Source organism: Mya arenaria, chromosome 9 (assembly GCF_026914265.1).
Source record: "Mya arenaria isolate MELC-2E11 chromosome 9, ASM2691426v1".
NCBI classification, from domain to species: domain Eukaryota; kingdom Metazoa; phylum Mollusca; class Bivalvia; order Myida; family Myidae; genus Mya; species Mya arenaria.
The window spans coordinates 64,155,590-64,171,628 of record NC_069130.1 but is presented as its reverse complement, the minus strand read 5'-3'; the positions used below and the strand labels follow the sequence as shown (position 1 = coordinate 64,171,628).

The window sequence follows — 16,039 nt, the reverse complement described above, 5'->3', positions numbered from 1 at the left end:
TATGAAATTGTTACCTCGAGAGTGTTAACAAGGTATTTCCATATTTGGGCTCTGTGACCTAGTTTTTGACCCGTGATGACCCATATTCCAACTTGAGCTAGAAATCATCAAAACAACCTTTCTGACAAATTTCCAGGATATTTGGGCTCAAAATGTTGTCTCCAGAGTGTTAACAAGGTTTTTCCATATTTGAACTCTGTGACCTAGTTCTTGACCCCAGATGACCCATATTCTAACTTGAGCTAGAAATCATCAAAACAACCTTTCTGACAAATTTCCAGGATATTTGGGCTGAAAATGTTACCTCTAAAGTGTTAGAAAGGTATTTTCATATTTGGGCTCTGTGACCTAGTTTTTGACCCCCAGATGACCCATATTCGAACTTGAGCTTGAAATCATCAATACAACCTTTCTGACAAATTTCCAGGATATTTCGGCTGGAATGTTACTTCCAGACGGTTAACAAGGTATTTCAATATTTGGGCTCTGTGACCTAGTTTTTGACCCCAGATGACCCATATTCCAACTTGAGCTAGAAATCATCAAAACAACCTTTCTGACAAATTTCAAGGATACTTGGGCTGAAAGTGTTACCTCTAGAGTGTTAACAAGGTATTTTCATATTTGGGCTCGGTGACCTAGTTTTTAACCCTAGATGACCCATAATCGAACTTGAGCTAGAAATCATCAAAACAACCTTTCGGACAAATTTCCAGGATATTTGGGCTGAAAATGTTACATCGAGAGTGTTAACAAGGTATTTCCAGATTTTGGCTCTGTGATCTAGTTTTTGACCCCCAGATGACCATATTCGAACTTGAGCTAGAAATCATCAAAACAACCTTTCTGATAAATTTCCAGGATATTTGGGCTGAAAATGTTACCTCGAGAGTATTAACAAGGTATTTCCATAGTTGAGCTCTGTGACCTAGTTTTTGACCCCAGATGACACATAATCAAACATGAGCTAGAAATCATCAAAACAACCTTTCTGACAAATTTCCAGGATATTTGGGCTGAAAATGTTACCTCAAGAGTGTTAACAACGTATTTCCATAATTGGGGTCTGTGACCTAGTTTTTGACCCTAGTTAAGCTAGAAATCATCAAAACAACCTTTCTGACAAATTTCCAGGATAGTTGGGCTGAAAATGTTACCTCGAGAGTGTTAACAAGGTATTTCCATATTTGGGCTCTGAGACCTAGTTTTTGACCCCAGATGTCCCATATATTGAACTTGAGTTAGAAATCTTCAAAACAACCTTTCTGACAAATTTCCAGGATATTTGGGCTGAAAATGTTACCTCGAGAGTATTAACAAGGTATTTCCATAGTTGAGCTCTGTGACCTAGTTCTTGACCCCAGATGACACATATTCCAACTTGAGCTAAAAATCATCGAAACAACCTTTCTGACAAATTTCCAGGATATTTGGGCTGAAAATGTTACCTCTAGAGGTTAACAAGGTATTTCCATATTTGGGCTCTGTGACCTTGTTTTTGACCCCGGATTACCCATATCTGAACTTGAGCTAGAAATCATCAAAACGTCCTTTCTGATATATTTCCAGAATATTTGGGCTGAAAATGTTACCTCAAGAGTGTTAACAAGGTATTTCCATATTTGGGCTCTGTGAACTAGTTTTTGACCCCAGATGACCCATATTCGAACTTAAGCTAGAGATCATCAAAACAACGTTTCTGACAAATTTCCAGGATATCTGGGCTGAAAATGTTACCTCTAGAGTGTTAACAAGGTTTTTCCATAATTGGGCGCTGTGACCTAGTTTTTGACCCCAGATGACCCATATTCGAACTCATCCGAGTAATTACTGGACAAACATCCTGACCAAGTTTTGTGACAATTGAGGCAAAAATGTGACCCCTAGAGTGTTAACAAACTAAGTGTGGACGGACGACAGGCGACAGACGACGGACAATCATCGATCCTAAAAGCTCTACGGCTAAGGTGAGCTAAAAATGTCATTACTGCTACACAAGTTTGTAGGTTTTACTTTTTTTTATATCATCTCCCAATCCAATGAGTGTTCTGTATTTTGACAAATGATCTCATTGGTCCTTTGCCATTGGATAATTTGTCTGAAGTTTTCAGTTAAAAGGCACTAAATAGAAATAAAAATTCCTGACTGAAAAACAAGAGCGCGCTCGACTATGCCACTTTGACTTAGAAGTGAATACAATAACGATGTAATATGTGTCTGTCAAAAGCAATAAAAAAATCAAATTAAAAAGTGGACAAGAATCACGATTTGACAAAACCAGCTATTTAATGAACGGCAGAAGAGATTCAGTTTCAACTGCTTTTTTCTATTTTTTGAAACATTGACCTTGATCCTAGGGGTCCAAATCACAATTCCAAGTCCTCCATAAACACTTCCTACATATCAAGTTTGGTCACAGCATGTCAACCATAACTAAAGTTATTCAATACCAAACAGTAACCCATTTTTAGTAACGGTGACCTTGACCCTACGGGGCCAAAAGGCTATCCAAAGAAAGCTTTGTATAAACTTGTCATATATACCAAGTTTGGTCACACTATGTCAACCCTAACTTGAGTTAATTAGTACTAACTATATTTCTATTTTTAGCAACAGTGACCTTGACCTAGACCATAACTCTCGGGCCTAAAACACAATCTCAGGAAAGGTCTCTTTAAACTCTTCCTATATACCAAGTTTAGTCACAATATGTAGACCCTTACTTATTATTGTACAAGCTATTCAATGCCAACCATTTTTCTATTAATAGTCACTTTGACCTTGACCTTGATCATAGGGTCTCAAACGCATTACCATGAAAGGTCACAATAGACTCTTCATATATACCAAGTTTGATCACTTTATGTCAAACCTAGCTAAAATTATTCTATACATAAGGTGACTAATTGACGCTGCCCTCCCACCAGCCAGCCCGAACAATGCCGCAAGTCATTCTAATTGTTTTTCCTTTATGAAAACCTGGTTAAGAATATAAAAAAGAATAAATATAAAAAAGAATAAAAAGAAAAAAATCAATCAAGGGCCATAATTTGTATTTAGGGTTTAAATGGACCTAATTGTAAGATAGTCGTCATTAATTGTGCAAAGTATTAACTGCATTGAATGAAGGGTATAGAATTGTTTTTTTATTAAAATCCCAACTTGACTTCAAACTTTAACCTTCCCTCAAACTTTAACCTTTTAAGTCATTCAGGGGCCATTACTTGTATTAAGGATAATATGGAGTTATGTAACCTTGTTGTGTGATGGTCCTGAAAAAATTGTGTGGTATTAAGTCCATAAAATGAAGGTTATAGAAGTTATTAATAAATATCCCAACCTACCCTAAAACTTTAACCTAAGTTCCTATGTCAATCAGGGGACATAACTTGTATAAAGGAAAATATGGAGTTATCTAACCTAATTATGTGATGGCCCTGAACAACTGTGTGTAGTATTAAGTGAATTGAAATAGGGTTATTGAAGTTATAAGTGAAAATCCCAACTTGCCCTAAATCTTTAACCGGACGCCGATGCTGATTCTGGGGCAAGTAGTAAAGCCCTCCTTATTCTTCGAATAGTCGAGCTAAAAAATGAGCGTTTGGCATTTTTTAACTATGCAATCAATGATATGAATTTTCAATGAAACATGCTGTATATTCACTGTTGGATATGGGAAAAGGAAATTGCTACGCACATAAAAACAAGACTTATGCTTGACATTGACCATTGATCTAGCGTTTGTCTGTCTATATGGTGACAGTGAATGTGTATCACAATATGACCTCATCACGTTTATGCAAAAACTTAATAACTGCTTCTGTTTTTATATGCTGTTATTGCACTTGGAAGTAATATGAACTTCACCTTGAACTGATATTGCTGTAACATCATACATGACATATCCCTCAGCGGGGGAAAAAATCACCCAAATTACGATCCTTTACCCGGTCTCCCGGCAGGAGATAAAGGAAGAACGGGATTTGAAATTTTTTTTAGAGAGATTTTACAACAGGCAATAATGACAAAGTGAAACCACAGTATGTAAGTGAAACTGATTGTAAACAAAAAACTTCACAAGGGAGAAATGACTGTATAAATTACAATGAATACTTTAAAAAAGATTTGATAAATGCCAAAAGGATGCTCTTTTAATGATTACTTTATTTGTAGTAATGATCAAAGGCAAAGAAATACTACTATATTTATTCCATTCTCTGATTGTCTGAACATCATCATAGCTGATATATAAGTATTAAGCAGAATTTTTTAATTGACTTTGGAGGAAGGTAAACAAATTAAATTGTCTAAAAAACATAATTTTCCTTCGACATATTTTGTTCTGCAAGTACATTACAGCATAACATGACAGATTATGATGAATCATGATACACCGGTTTAAAATAATTCTGTTTATTCAAAAAGTTAAAGGTATTCATAGTAATAAATATATGAGAATACATTTTTCATACATCCTTCTTAAAATACTTAAATTTCACCAACTTAGACCTGCTAAAAAATCTTCTGAATACTATCAAAATCCCCCTGAATTTTCAGCCTTTCTGAACAAATCCCCTAGAATGGGCTCCAGAAATATGGCCTAACATGCTGTCTACACAATCATATATTTAGGGGTTAAAGTACACATTATTTGCCGATGGCCATTATAATACAAGTAGAATATACATACATGATAAATGTCAAATGAATCCGAATTACTCTTGAATTAAATAAAACAGAATTTCACAAAACACATTTTTCACAAAATATTTACTGGAAATCTTGCTTTCTCTGCATACAGTGGCATAACTGAAGTTTGTTGCCTTATACACAGAAGGTATGTTTTAAAAATTTAAGATGAACAAATTGTATATATATCGGGCTATCTATGAACTCCCCAAATCCCTGCAGTATTGATGATTATGATTACAATTTGAGCTCTGAGTGAACTCTAATATCTAGCACAACAACATCAAATAAGTTAGAATTAGATTGTTCTTTTGAGCACATTTTTTATAATAATTCAATCTCTCTATATTTTATGCACATGCAATAAATTTTTAGAAACATGTTTTTCGGGAAACATTTCAATGAGCTCCCGTTTATGAAGATCGTGATATTTTTCCATATGCAACCAGTAGGGTGTCTTTTGAACAAATCCACGGCCACAAATATGGCATGTATGCTGTTTTGAGACCAAGTGAGTCTGTTTATGTCGAGAAAGGGAGGCTCCATTACTGAAATATTTACCACATAAATTACATTGAAAAGTCCGAGAATGATTCCTCTCATGTTGAAGCAGATATGACTTCACTTTAAATTCTTTTTTGCAGATTTTACAAACAAAGCTTTTATCACTTTCATGGGTTTTCATGTGTCTTTGAAGATCATACTTGGTTTTGTAAACCTTGTTACACAGTCTACACACCACACTGTAGGTATGCTGACTATGACTTCTTTTCATGTGACTATTCAGCTTTGCCAGACTTGTGTAAGTGTTTGGACAATGCTGACACATAAGATTTTTCATGGTTATATGCAATTCATTCATGTGACTCATTAGAATTTTCTTGCTGTTGAAGGTTTGTCCACATTGGTCACATATGTACGGCTTGATTCCGAAATGCAAGTTTTTATGACCTTCTAAATTATCTTTATTTGACAGTTTCACACCGCAGATATCACACATGAATTTCAAACCCTTTTTTACACTAACTTTTTCTTGAGAATCAGTTGGGATCTTTTCCTCACTCACTGTGTCTGTTTCCACCATTTCCTGTCCAGATTCATCTTCCTTGACATAAGCATTCCTTTCAGAAAACCCTTCCTCATCCTCTATAAAAGAAACATGTTCATCAATTGAATGGAGTTCGGTTTCTCCAGTCATAGGCATATCTTTCTGATCCTCATCACCGTGAATGTTATCTTTATTGAAGTGCATATCAGTTTCCCCTCTTAAATCATTCCTATTTCTTTGACTTTGGATGTCAACCTCTGATGAAATGCTTTCAGATCTAGAATTAACATGACCAGTATCATTTGTGGTATAGATATAATCAGTTTCAACGGTCTGAGTAAAAGTGCATACAGTTTTAAATTTTGGAAAGGCAATCTTTCGGGTATTGTTAAAATAATATGAGCCACTAATTGTATGTGTGGCCATGTGGTCATGCAGTTTGTTGATTGATTGAAACAGTTCTAAGCATGCACCACACTTGAGAAGGAAGCTACATGGATCCTGTTGGCTCATCATTGGTAATAAATCTTATTTCACAATTAACTTCTTCTTGTGATAAACATGAAGGGCAAGTAGTGGAGGTATGATGTTTCTTGATACAGCTATATTTCTTGACAAGCCCTTTGAATGCAGTGTACCAAAAATGGGGTTTTTAGCATCGTTATTTCATCTAAGTCAATACTTCTTGTACAATGCAGATGTACATTGTAAAATCCTCTAGCGATGTACTGCTCCACTAAAAGTTTTCACCACAACTTTACAACATCCATCCTGCAAAAAAAGAAAAATATATTAACATCCTATTGAATTCATCAAATGGCTAAAAAACACCAAACAAGAGGGCCAAGATGACCCTGTATCCCTCACCTGAATGGACAAAGGGTATGCAGACCTGTTTTGTCCAAAATATAAAGAAAGATTGGGTTCAGGATAGCATTTTCGAAAAGGGTGCAATTTGAAAGCATGTTTTTAAGTTTTTGTCAAATCGTCACATACATGTACTTGAAAGAATATATGTATCTAGCGTTTACATATAATGACGTTCAATGAAAATGTCTGTGACATTCCAGAGTCCAGTGAAAGTAGTCCCACACATCCAATATCAATACAATGTAGTTCAGAATTTCAGAATTTCTTAGTATACAAAGGGCCATAAATCTGACAACATTTAAGCACAAATGCCATAACTTGTCACAAAAAGCTTATTATTACTCCGAGCTGGGAGTGGGATTTGTACCCAGCTCTGAACAAACTCTGAGCAAAGTCAAAAATTTGAACTTATATCTTGAAAGTTTTTAGAGTAATTATAAAACAATAAAAAAGTATACGAAGGGCCATAATGTGGCATTTCTTTCATAAAGAGTGTATTACCGGTATTACTGTGAGCAAGTTACAAGTAAAGAAAGTTTGAACTTTATATCTTGGACATTTTCTAAGTTCTTAAAAAAAAACGTAAAAAAAGCCATAATTTCTAAGTATATATAAAGAGCAAAAAATGTGACAATTTTAAAGCATAAGTGACCATATTTATGCATAAGTTACATAACTTGACCCAAAGGATCGTATAACCACTACAAGCAATTATACACAAACCATAAAAACTATCTATATATCAAAGTTCGGTATACAAATGGCCATTAGTCTGACAGTATTTAAGTACCCGTATTGGTTTCATAACTTGTCTCAAAAACTCTAAATGTTACTGTGAGGAAGTTCAGAAAATATGAATTTGCTATCTTGATTGGCTGATAAGTTATTAACAAAAATCTTGTACATAATTAAAACTATGAACAATTTGAAACCAGAAGCTTACAAGCTTCATTATTACCTCCTGCGCTCAGAATCCACAAATATTTTATTTGTTTATTGTAAATGATTGTACGTTTAAACCTAACACTTTTTTGGGGGGTTGTAATCCAATGTTTTGCTGAAAAATCATTGTGTCACATTGGTATCTGGTGTCCCCAAGATCCCTAGACACTGCTTGTGTGTAACGCTGATAAGATATATTAATTTTAAGTGTTTTCGTTTATGGTTTTTGTGCCAATCTATGAGAACTAAGGTATGTCTGATGCAAATGTAACACTGCCCACTCCCTCCTTCAGCACAGACACCAGGGTAAATGACACTGAGCCACATATTTTCATGTTGCCTAGTCCAAATAATTGTGTGTTTGACAGATTTGTTTTTAGAATTTCCGATATGGCGAATCTGTTAGGGATTGGAAGAATCCTGTATAACAAGTCTTTTATTTTTGACTACATGTTGCCATGACAATATTTACACAAACCAGCGAATCTAACTTCCTCTAGGGTTATGATAAACCAGCCCCATGTACTCTGTATACCCAAACCCATATCATCAGACATCATTTTCATGCCTTAGCAACAATAATGTGCGTTAGGGGAACCTTTTGAACACTTGGACATTCATTACGTACAATTGCTTAAAACAAAAATAGTCAAAGATGCTGGCTGTTTATGTGGATTATATCATGCCTTAGAGTCTTTGACGCTTTTAAGGGCAACATAAGGAATGTCCAACTGTTCCCTTAACGAGCATTATTGCAGCTATATCATGCCTATAGGCTATACTGAGAAAACCCTTGTATTCAACCTCAGACATCATGGAACATCATGTTACATGTAATGCACTCTACTTACAATTCGCAGTAGGTCAGAAAATAAGGATTTTTTTGAGAGAAAACAAAAAACTATCCGTGATCTTACCATTCGCTTTACTGCATTCAGACGTGTAGCCTGGAATATTTTTCTTAGTAGTTGGGTGTAGGATTTGTCATTGGTCCTAGCTAAAGAACTTCAGCGAACACGTTATATATTACCTTTTTGGATGTGTTAAACATCAAAAAAAAAAAATATCAACATTAACGTTATGGAAGCCAGAACTACATTGGTCCCAGATAGTAGCAAACTGGTGGCTTACAGGGTAACATATAGATGTACAAATCATAACAAAAGGTTTCCTTGAAATCTCAGTTTTGCTTATTTCTTTTACACAATATCTATAAACCCCGAATAAATCGAGAAAGTCTGCAATCTACATGTAACCTGAATAAGGAGATCTGTCAGTTATTGGAACAAATACTCCCAATAAAGAGTACTTGTATGCGTAGTGTAAAATCCGGTTATAGGTTAATCTGCCAGGACCCCGGACCGATTATCAGAAAAGCCGGGATTTTGATCGACAACAATTCAACGATATTTTTAACGGTTAATGATAGGATTTGTAATGCATTAGTACAATGTTTTCTGGATTATGCTTCTCCGTCTTGGTCCTATGGTCTCACCATAATTTTAGGAAATAGACTCCAGGTGTCACAAAATAAAAATCGATTAATTAATAATGTTCTCTCGTTGGCAAGATTTTGTTGATTTTCGTTCTTTAGATGTCGAACAGAGATGAAGACAACAACGGTTAAATCGTGTTCATATTTTTATGACAAATGTCCAAGTTATATGATGGATAATTTTGCCAAATGCTATGTAGTTCTCTAATTAGATCTACCGTATTGTTTATGCCCGACAAAGTGATGGTTTTACAGCCGATCTTCCTTTTATTGCAATGGAATACGGGATTTGAACAAGCTTCTAAATAATACCAAAGAATAAAAATCTGAATATGTATTTAAGAAACTAGTGAAAACTCACCTCTCCAAGGAGATGGGAACACTAAAAAATACGAAGGGTTATCGGGAAATTCGTGGTCTGAACGCGGTTACTCTTAATACCGAATAATACCGGATAATACCGGATAATACCGAATAATACCGGATAATACCAAATAACTACCGAATAATACATTTATTTTGCAAATAAAACTTATATTAGTATAAATTTAGGTGAAATAGTTTAAATATTTAGTAAAAAACCCTGTTTTGAGCATATAGGCCTATTGTTCAAAATGTCTGTTTCATATATTTTTTCTCCCCTGTTTTTTTTTTTTCAATCTCGTTCACCAGATCTATGCGTACAATATAGCATTGCCGATCCTTTGAGGAATGAGAATTCTTTTATGAAAAATATAAAAAATGTTTTTATTATTATTAAGCTCGCTCGCTCAAATTGTCAACCAAATTATATATGTAATACACAATGGTGTGGCCTTACATGAATATCACCAGATTTTAAACAATTAACCATATTTACTAAGGAAAAACTATAAAATGGTTGAACAAGAAATATAAATCAAGGTAAACTTCCTATCGCATGTCATAAACGATTGCGCAATATGACATAATTGGCAGATCGGGTATTGATACCCCACCGAGAAGGAAGAACCAATATGTCCATAAATCAATATCGCACAGTCCAATACACAACTATGTTACCTTCGGAGGCATTGATTTTTACATTAATATTAAAAAGGACCAATATTGACATATCCTATTTTTATTCGGAAAAGTGCATTTGAAAAAGAAGGCTGCACAGAATGGCTCCTTCGAGAACCTCAGAAAGGCCGTCGACCGGGAGCTGATGTTCCGTCAAAAACTGCAACTGCCGTCTACATTGGTCGACCGATATCCTAGAGTGGACAACTCTGCCGCAATGGTCCTGGATAACTACGTCGACGATATCCGGGGCACACCGCACAAAACATCCGGGGACGGCGACTGTCTGTTCAACGCCGTGTCCATCCTGCTGAATCCCTAAGCGTGTACCTTCGCTACCACACTTGTATTGGTCTTGTTCTGGAAATGAATTTCTTCAAGAATCATCCCCTGGCTCGGCTTATAAGAGACCATTCCGGCTCGTACACATCTGCGTGTTTGGATTCGGCAAAACTTGGTTCGGCATCTAGTGCATGGGCAGTTCTCTCCCTGGCAGATGCCATAGAGCGACCTATACGCGTTATCTACCCGCATGTTAACGGACGTGATGACCATCCCCATATATCCTTGAATAGAGTGTTTGAAACTGAAACCGGAAGAGACCACCCACCGCTATATATACTGTGGCACGGATACGGCAGTATTCCAGTTCCTGGACAGTACAACATAGTGAACCACTTCTCGGCAGTATCGGGTGTATCACCAAAGGAAGACCAATTCATACCAGTACCGGAACCAGAACGTGTCGGGAAACAGAAGGCCAGCACACCTGTTCACATCGGGGTACACTCAAAAGCCCCCCCCTATCAAAAGCCCCCCGTTCAAAAGCCCCCCCTATCAAAAGCCCCCCGTTCAAAAGCCCCCCCTCAAAATGGGCAAGTGGTTCAAAAGCCCCCCCCCACTAAAAAAATAAATATATATATAACCATTAATATATATATATGTTTTTTTCAATGGTCACTTTTTTTAGTTTACAAAACTGTTCAATACCGTTAATTAATGTATAACATGTACAGTACTTTTTTACTTTTAAATTTTCAAGCAATTTTCTTCGAAGCAATAAAAAATATATTTGTTTTATTGTCATTTTTTAGGCGATTGGTTTACTCAATTTGGCAATATTTTATCATTAATTACGATTGACATTTTAGCTAATAAATATTCATGAGGTATCAATTATTTCAATAATCAGTGATGAATGTGTTAACTAAGCTTTGAATAATTGCTGTTTTATGATTTTATGTTGTTAGCTGTGTCAGATAATGATATTGATTGTTTCTTTGATCTGCTATTGATGTACCAATTATTTAATTACAAACATGGCCATGCTAACCTGCTAATTATAATTAAAGAATTAACTACAATTTATTAAAGTTACATCTTTGAATTCTGTGTAACATCAAACGAGCAACATCAAATAAATGGTTTTCACAAGTAAGCAAACTGAAAATTTCTTTATATTTTCCTGTGTATAAAATGGCTTTAGAATTCTGTATCATCATTCACTTTCCAACTTTTCAATCGTGTTCTCATGTGTGTTTGTTATCATGGAATTAATTAAGAATAACAGTGGTGGACTGAAATTGTGTTTAAATGGATATATGTATACGAAGAAGAACACCAAGAAGACATCCATACGCTGGGAATGTTCTCAGAAACGTGGACTTGACTGTCTCGGAGCTGTCAATACTGACATAGAGGTGAGTTCATATGAAATTGTTTATATGTTTTAAACAAAATGAACGGTAAACATGTAGACTCAGATAAGGGTTGTGTAGCCCTTAATCTTGGTTTACTTATGTTTACCGTTATTTTATTATTATTTGGTACAACTTTATTTTATTAAACAATGTTGTTGGCAGTGATTTCATGTTGAAGTCTTGTTTTATTTGGGATTTTCTAAGCACAAGTTGTGAAAAAATCATAAAAACCTACCGAATAGAATTTATTTGATAACTGTTGTACACATGTCTAAATTTCGTGTTTTTTTCTACTTAAAGGTACAAACAGTTCTATCCTCAAAAGACCACAACCATGAGGCTGACTTTGACAAGATTGAGGCGACCAAAGCTGTCAATGTGATGAAAAACGGGGCTAACATCAGCCGAGGACGCCCTCAACAACTTGTAGTTGACGTGCTACAACCACTACCTGTGGAAGTCCGGGCAGCAGCTGGGACAACAAATGCAGTGAAACAGAGAATCAGAAGACAAATGAACAAGCTCCGCCCCAAAGACCCTGCATCACTCCAAGAACTGGACCTTTCAGAAGACTGGAAACACACTGGCGAGCCCTACCGACATCCCTTCCTTCTACATGATAGCGGAAGGGATTCTGAGAACCGCATCCTCGTGTTTGGAACTGGCCAAGCCCTGAGACACCTGTGTGCGTCCCAATTGAGGACGTTTCTGAGGGCATGGAATTTCTTAAACAGACTGCACCAGAGGAAATTGAAGATGTGATAGCCTACTTCGACAAGACCTATGTCTCAGGAACATTCCGAAGGATCCAGCAGCAAGATGGCCAGCCAATCAGATTGCGACGCATCCAGCCTCTCTATCCACCAACACTATGGAATGTACACCAAGCAACGCTCACCAACTCTGACCGCACCAACAATCTATGTGAAAGTTGGAATCAACAGTTCCAGAAGCTCCTTGGGTACAATCATCCGACTGTCTGGGTTGCGATTGAGGCCTTCAGGAAGGACCATTCAGTGGTGGAGACTGCACTCTTCAACAACGCCAACGGTGTGCCACCCAAGAAAAGGGTAAAAAAGTCTACCACCGAACTTCAAGAGCGCCTCCAAAACCTATGCACTGACTATGTGGACAGGATTAAGGGGATGGAGGAATTCCTTCGAGCAGTCGGACGAACCATTCGATGGAAGGTGTAAACGGTGCTGGCAAAGCAAAGCAACACTTTGAAAGAAGCATAACATACTGAATGGTTGATGTTTGTACATCACTATGTGTCACTTGGTGTTTTCTTGCATGTAAATAAGTCTGTGCTGATGTATGATTTAGAGTGAAGAGTAACATTTTATTAACAGCTTAAATATAGCCTTTTAGATGCAATGTAGACATAATTTGATGTGAACTCCATACAAAATATGATGCTCATTTTAATCTATGTTTACATTGTCCTAATATTTCACTGCAAAGAAACAGTTCATTTACAATTCAATAATTATAGCCCTTGAATGCATTATCGACATAACTCAATGTGAACTTCATACTCATCTTATTTTGTTGATGTTTGACAAATCTACATATCCTTATGTTAATCTTAGTCAGCTGGCTATTATCTGCAGATCTTTATTTTCCACCAGAATATATAGAATATATATAGGGAAAAACAGTATAGATACATAAAGGTACTTATAAATGTTAATAATCAAATTAAAGATATTTATTCATTTAATTGTCTTACACTGTTATCCTTTCAATTCCTTATCCTTGTATGAGTCCTTGTATGAGTCCTTGTATGAGTCCTTGTCCGAGTTGAGTTGAGCCAGATCAAACACACCGTTCACTTGCTGATTACCAAGTCAATATGCTAATATTCTATCAATATGCTAATATTCTATCCAAATGAAACTCCAAGCTACTTGGTGTTTCGTCAGGAATAAGATTTCCAACAAAAAATTGACCCGAAAGCACTAAAGCACTAAAGTAGCCTAATTTATCGAATTAGTGCAGGAAATTAACGTAAAATAGGGTTAAAATGTCTGATCTGGATCTACTCAATAAAATATGACAACATTCTTCAATTGGTTTAAACTTATGGAACAAAATTATATTGAGGGGGGGCTTTTGAACGGGGGGGCTTTTGATAGGGGGGGCTTTTGAACGGGGGGGCTTTTGATAGGGGGGGCTTTTGAACGGGGGGCTTTTGATAGGGGGGGCTTTTGATAGACACTCGTTCACATCAGCGACACTTCGTTGTCATCGCTGGACATGTCCGCCGTCAAGGAAGACTGCGCACCAAAATCTACAACATGGCGCATGCCAAAACGGAAACACATTTCGCGAAAGTCATTCGTTTCCGTGGAGTCGAACATTAGTCTGACTAGCAGATATGACGTGTTAAGCGAAAACGAGACAAGTGCCAGTGACACCGACGATGATGTTCGTATGATGGATGCTGATGACAATATTGTGAGAGATGATGATGATGATGTTAATGTTGATGTTGGTGTTGCTGTTGTTGATAATTATGGTGATGATGATGATGATGATGATGATGTTGATGATGATGATGTTGATGATGATGATGTTGATGCTGATGTTGATGTGGGTGTTGCTGTTGTTGATGGTGATGATGTTGATGTGGGTGTTGCTGTTGTTGTTGTTGTTGATGATGATGATGATGATGATGATGATGATGATGATGATGATGATGATGATGATGATGATGATGATAATGATGTTGGGTTTAGTGTTGATTCAGAATTGCAAGGACAGTTATCGGGGAGATTTTTAGACGGCAGCTCAGCCGTAAATCTATTATTATCAGATAAATGTGGCTTAAAATCTGTACCTACGGGAGTTAAAGAGAACGTGTATTTCGTCCTTGACAACACAAGAAACTTTGAAGAAAGGACTAAAAAGAAAGCCAGTTGCTTTGGAGATGACTGTGGTGCATGGGACAGTGCATCAGGGACATCCCCAAAGTTCTACTATCTGTTAGCTTCGGATGGTTCGCTAAGTACCGTCTTCCTGCGCAAGGAACAGTACTGTGTCCGAAAAGTTGTCCAGAAAAAGGTTGTGTACGTACCTGTGAACCCGCAGCCAGAAAAGGCTAAGGTTGTCGTGATTCACAGGTACTACACAGCTTCTAAACTTGATAACAAATACAAAAAAGGGTCACTTGTCATATTTATATTTACTTCACCTAAATTTATACTAATATAAGTTTTATTTGCAAAATAAATGTATTATTCGGTAGTTATTTGGTATTATTCGGTATTATCCGGTATTATTCGGTTTTAAGAGTACCCGTCTGAACGTATACCATCCTTATTATTTGTCTCATTACTATGAAACTTAAAATAAACTTTGATTAACAATTTCTTATAAGCGTGCAGTTGAAATACAAAAGCGTTTTATATTTTTCACTCAATGTCTTTAAATTTTAACTATTCGATAAGCATACGTGTGTTTCCAAGAACATGCATATTTGTACAGGAAATGAAGTTAGGGCGCCTGGGGGCTTCAATAAGGGGCACAACCTATATATATTCGCCCCTCCATCAGAACCGAAATTGAAATGGTTAAAAATGTTGACAAGTGGAGAGAGGGGGAGTAATTCTGTACCCAACTAATTTTATGGAAATTTTAATACCTTAGACATAGACCCCGTTGGAAATAACCTTTTGCAGTTTTGCAAAACTTTACCGGGGGTTTTCTGTCCTTATATGCCACCAAATTTGTTAAAATTATTTCGTTACTAAATTAAATAATTTTATCATTGATAGCTGAGGTAATAAATATTTTAGTTGTATGACTTGATTTATTCCAAGTTTTCTGTGATATAATTTATCATAAACCTACTTCAACCAGACAAGCTATTAACGATCGAAGTACGCCTTCTCTCTGCACATGCTGCACGCCCACGTACGTGTGTGATCCGAATTTATCTTTGAAAATTAAGCCATCGGTATCATGGGTATATTACACTAAGTTATTCTTATGCATAAAAAATCATGTTAACTTGTAGGAACACACTAACTCACGAGTGTGCGAGTTTTGTCCTTAATTTTATAATAATTAACAAGAAATATATTTAAAACAAACAAACGGCGATCAATTTGTAAACAAGATGAGTGTATGAGGAAGTGGTATGAACTTAACATGTGCACATTGTTTCAATTGAATATCAAAAAGTACTTCACAACTTTTATTATCAATAATATGGCATGGAACACGTCCGTAATTACTGAGGCAGGGTTA

The 16,039-nt window shown here is 36.3% G+C and overlaps 2 protein-coding genes across 2 annotated transcripts; one reads left to right on the top strand and one right to left on the bottom strand.

The window, feature by feature from the left end:
* Positions 1-4,095: 4,095 nt before the first annotated feature.
* LOC128203210 (zinc finger protein OZF-like) lies at positions 4,096-8,826 on the bottom strand. Its single transcript, XM_052904519.1, has 2 exons — positions 8,467-8,826; positions 4,096-6,508 (listed from the first exon to the last, which is right to left on the bottom strand). Exon 2 carries the CDS (start codon positions 6,251-6,253, stop codon positions 5,033-5,035), a length of 1,221 nt encoding a protein of 406 aa, XP_052760479.1. The 5' UTR covers positions 6,254-6,508; positions 8,467-8,826; the 3' UTR covers positions 4,096-5,032.
* Positions 8,827-11,034: 2,208 nt separating this feature from the next.
* LOC128246271 (uncharacterized) lies at positions 11,035-12,981 on the top strand. The gene is made up of 3 exons (XM_052964463.1): positions 11,035-11,785; positions 12,086-12,468; positions 12,591-12,981. Exons 1-3 carry the CDS (start codon positions 11,633-11,635, stop codon positions 12,979-12,981), a joined length of 927 nt encoding a protein of 308 aa, XP_052820423.1. The 5' UTR covers positions 11,035-11,632.
* The last annotated feature ends 3,058 nt before the right edge of the window (positions 12,982-16,039 follow it).

Coding starts and splice junctions, on each gene's coding strand:
- LOC128203210 (XM_052904519.1), bottom strand. CDS start 6,253: ATGATGAGCCAACAGGATCCATGTAGCTTCCTTCTCAAGTGTGGTGCA.
- LOC128246271 (XM_052964463.1), top strand. CDS start 11,633: ATGGAATTAATTAAGAATAACAGTGGTGGACTGAAATTGTGTTTAAAT. Junction 11,786..12,085: donor CTGTCAATACTGACATAGAG/GTGAGTTCATAT, acceptor TTCTACTTAAAG/GTACAAACAGTTCTATCCTC. Junction 12,469..12,590: donor GGCCAAGCCCTGAGACACCT/GTGTGCGTCCCA, acceptor AACATTCCGAAG/GATCCAGCAGCAAGATGGCC.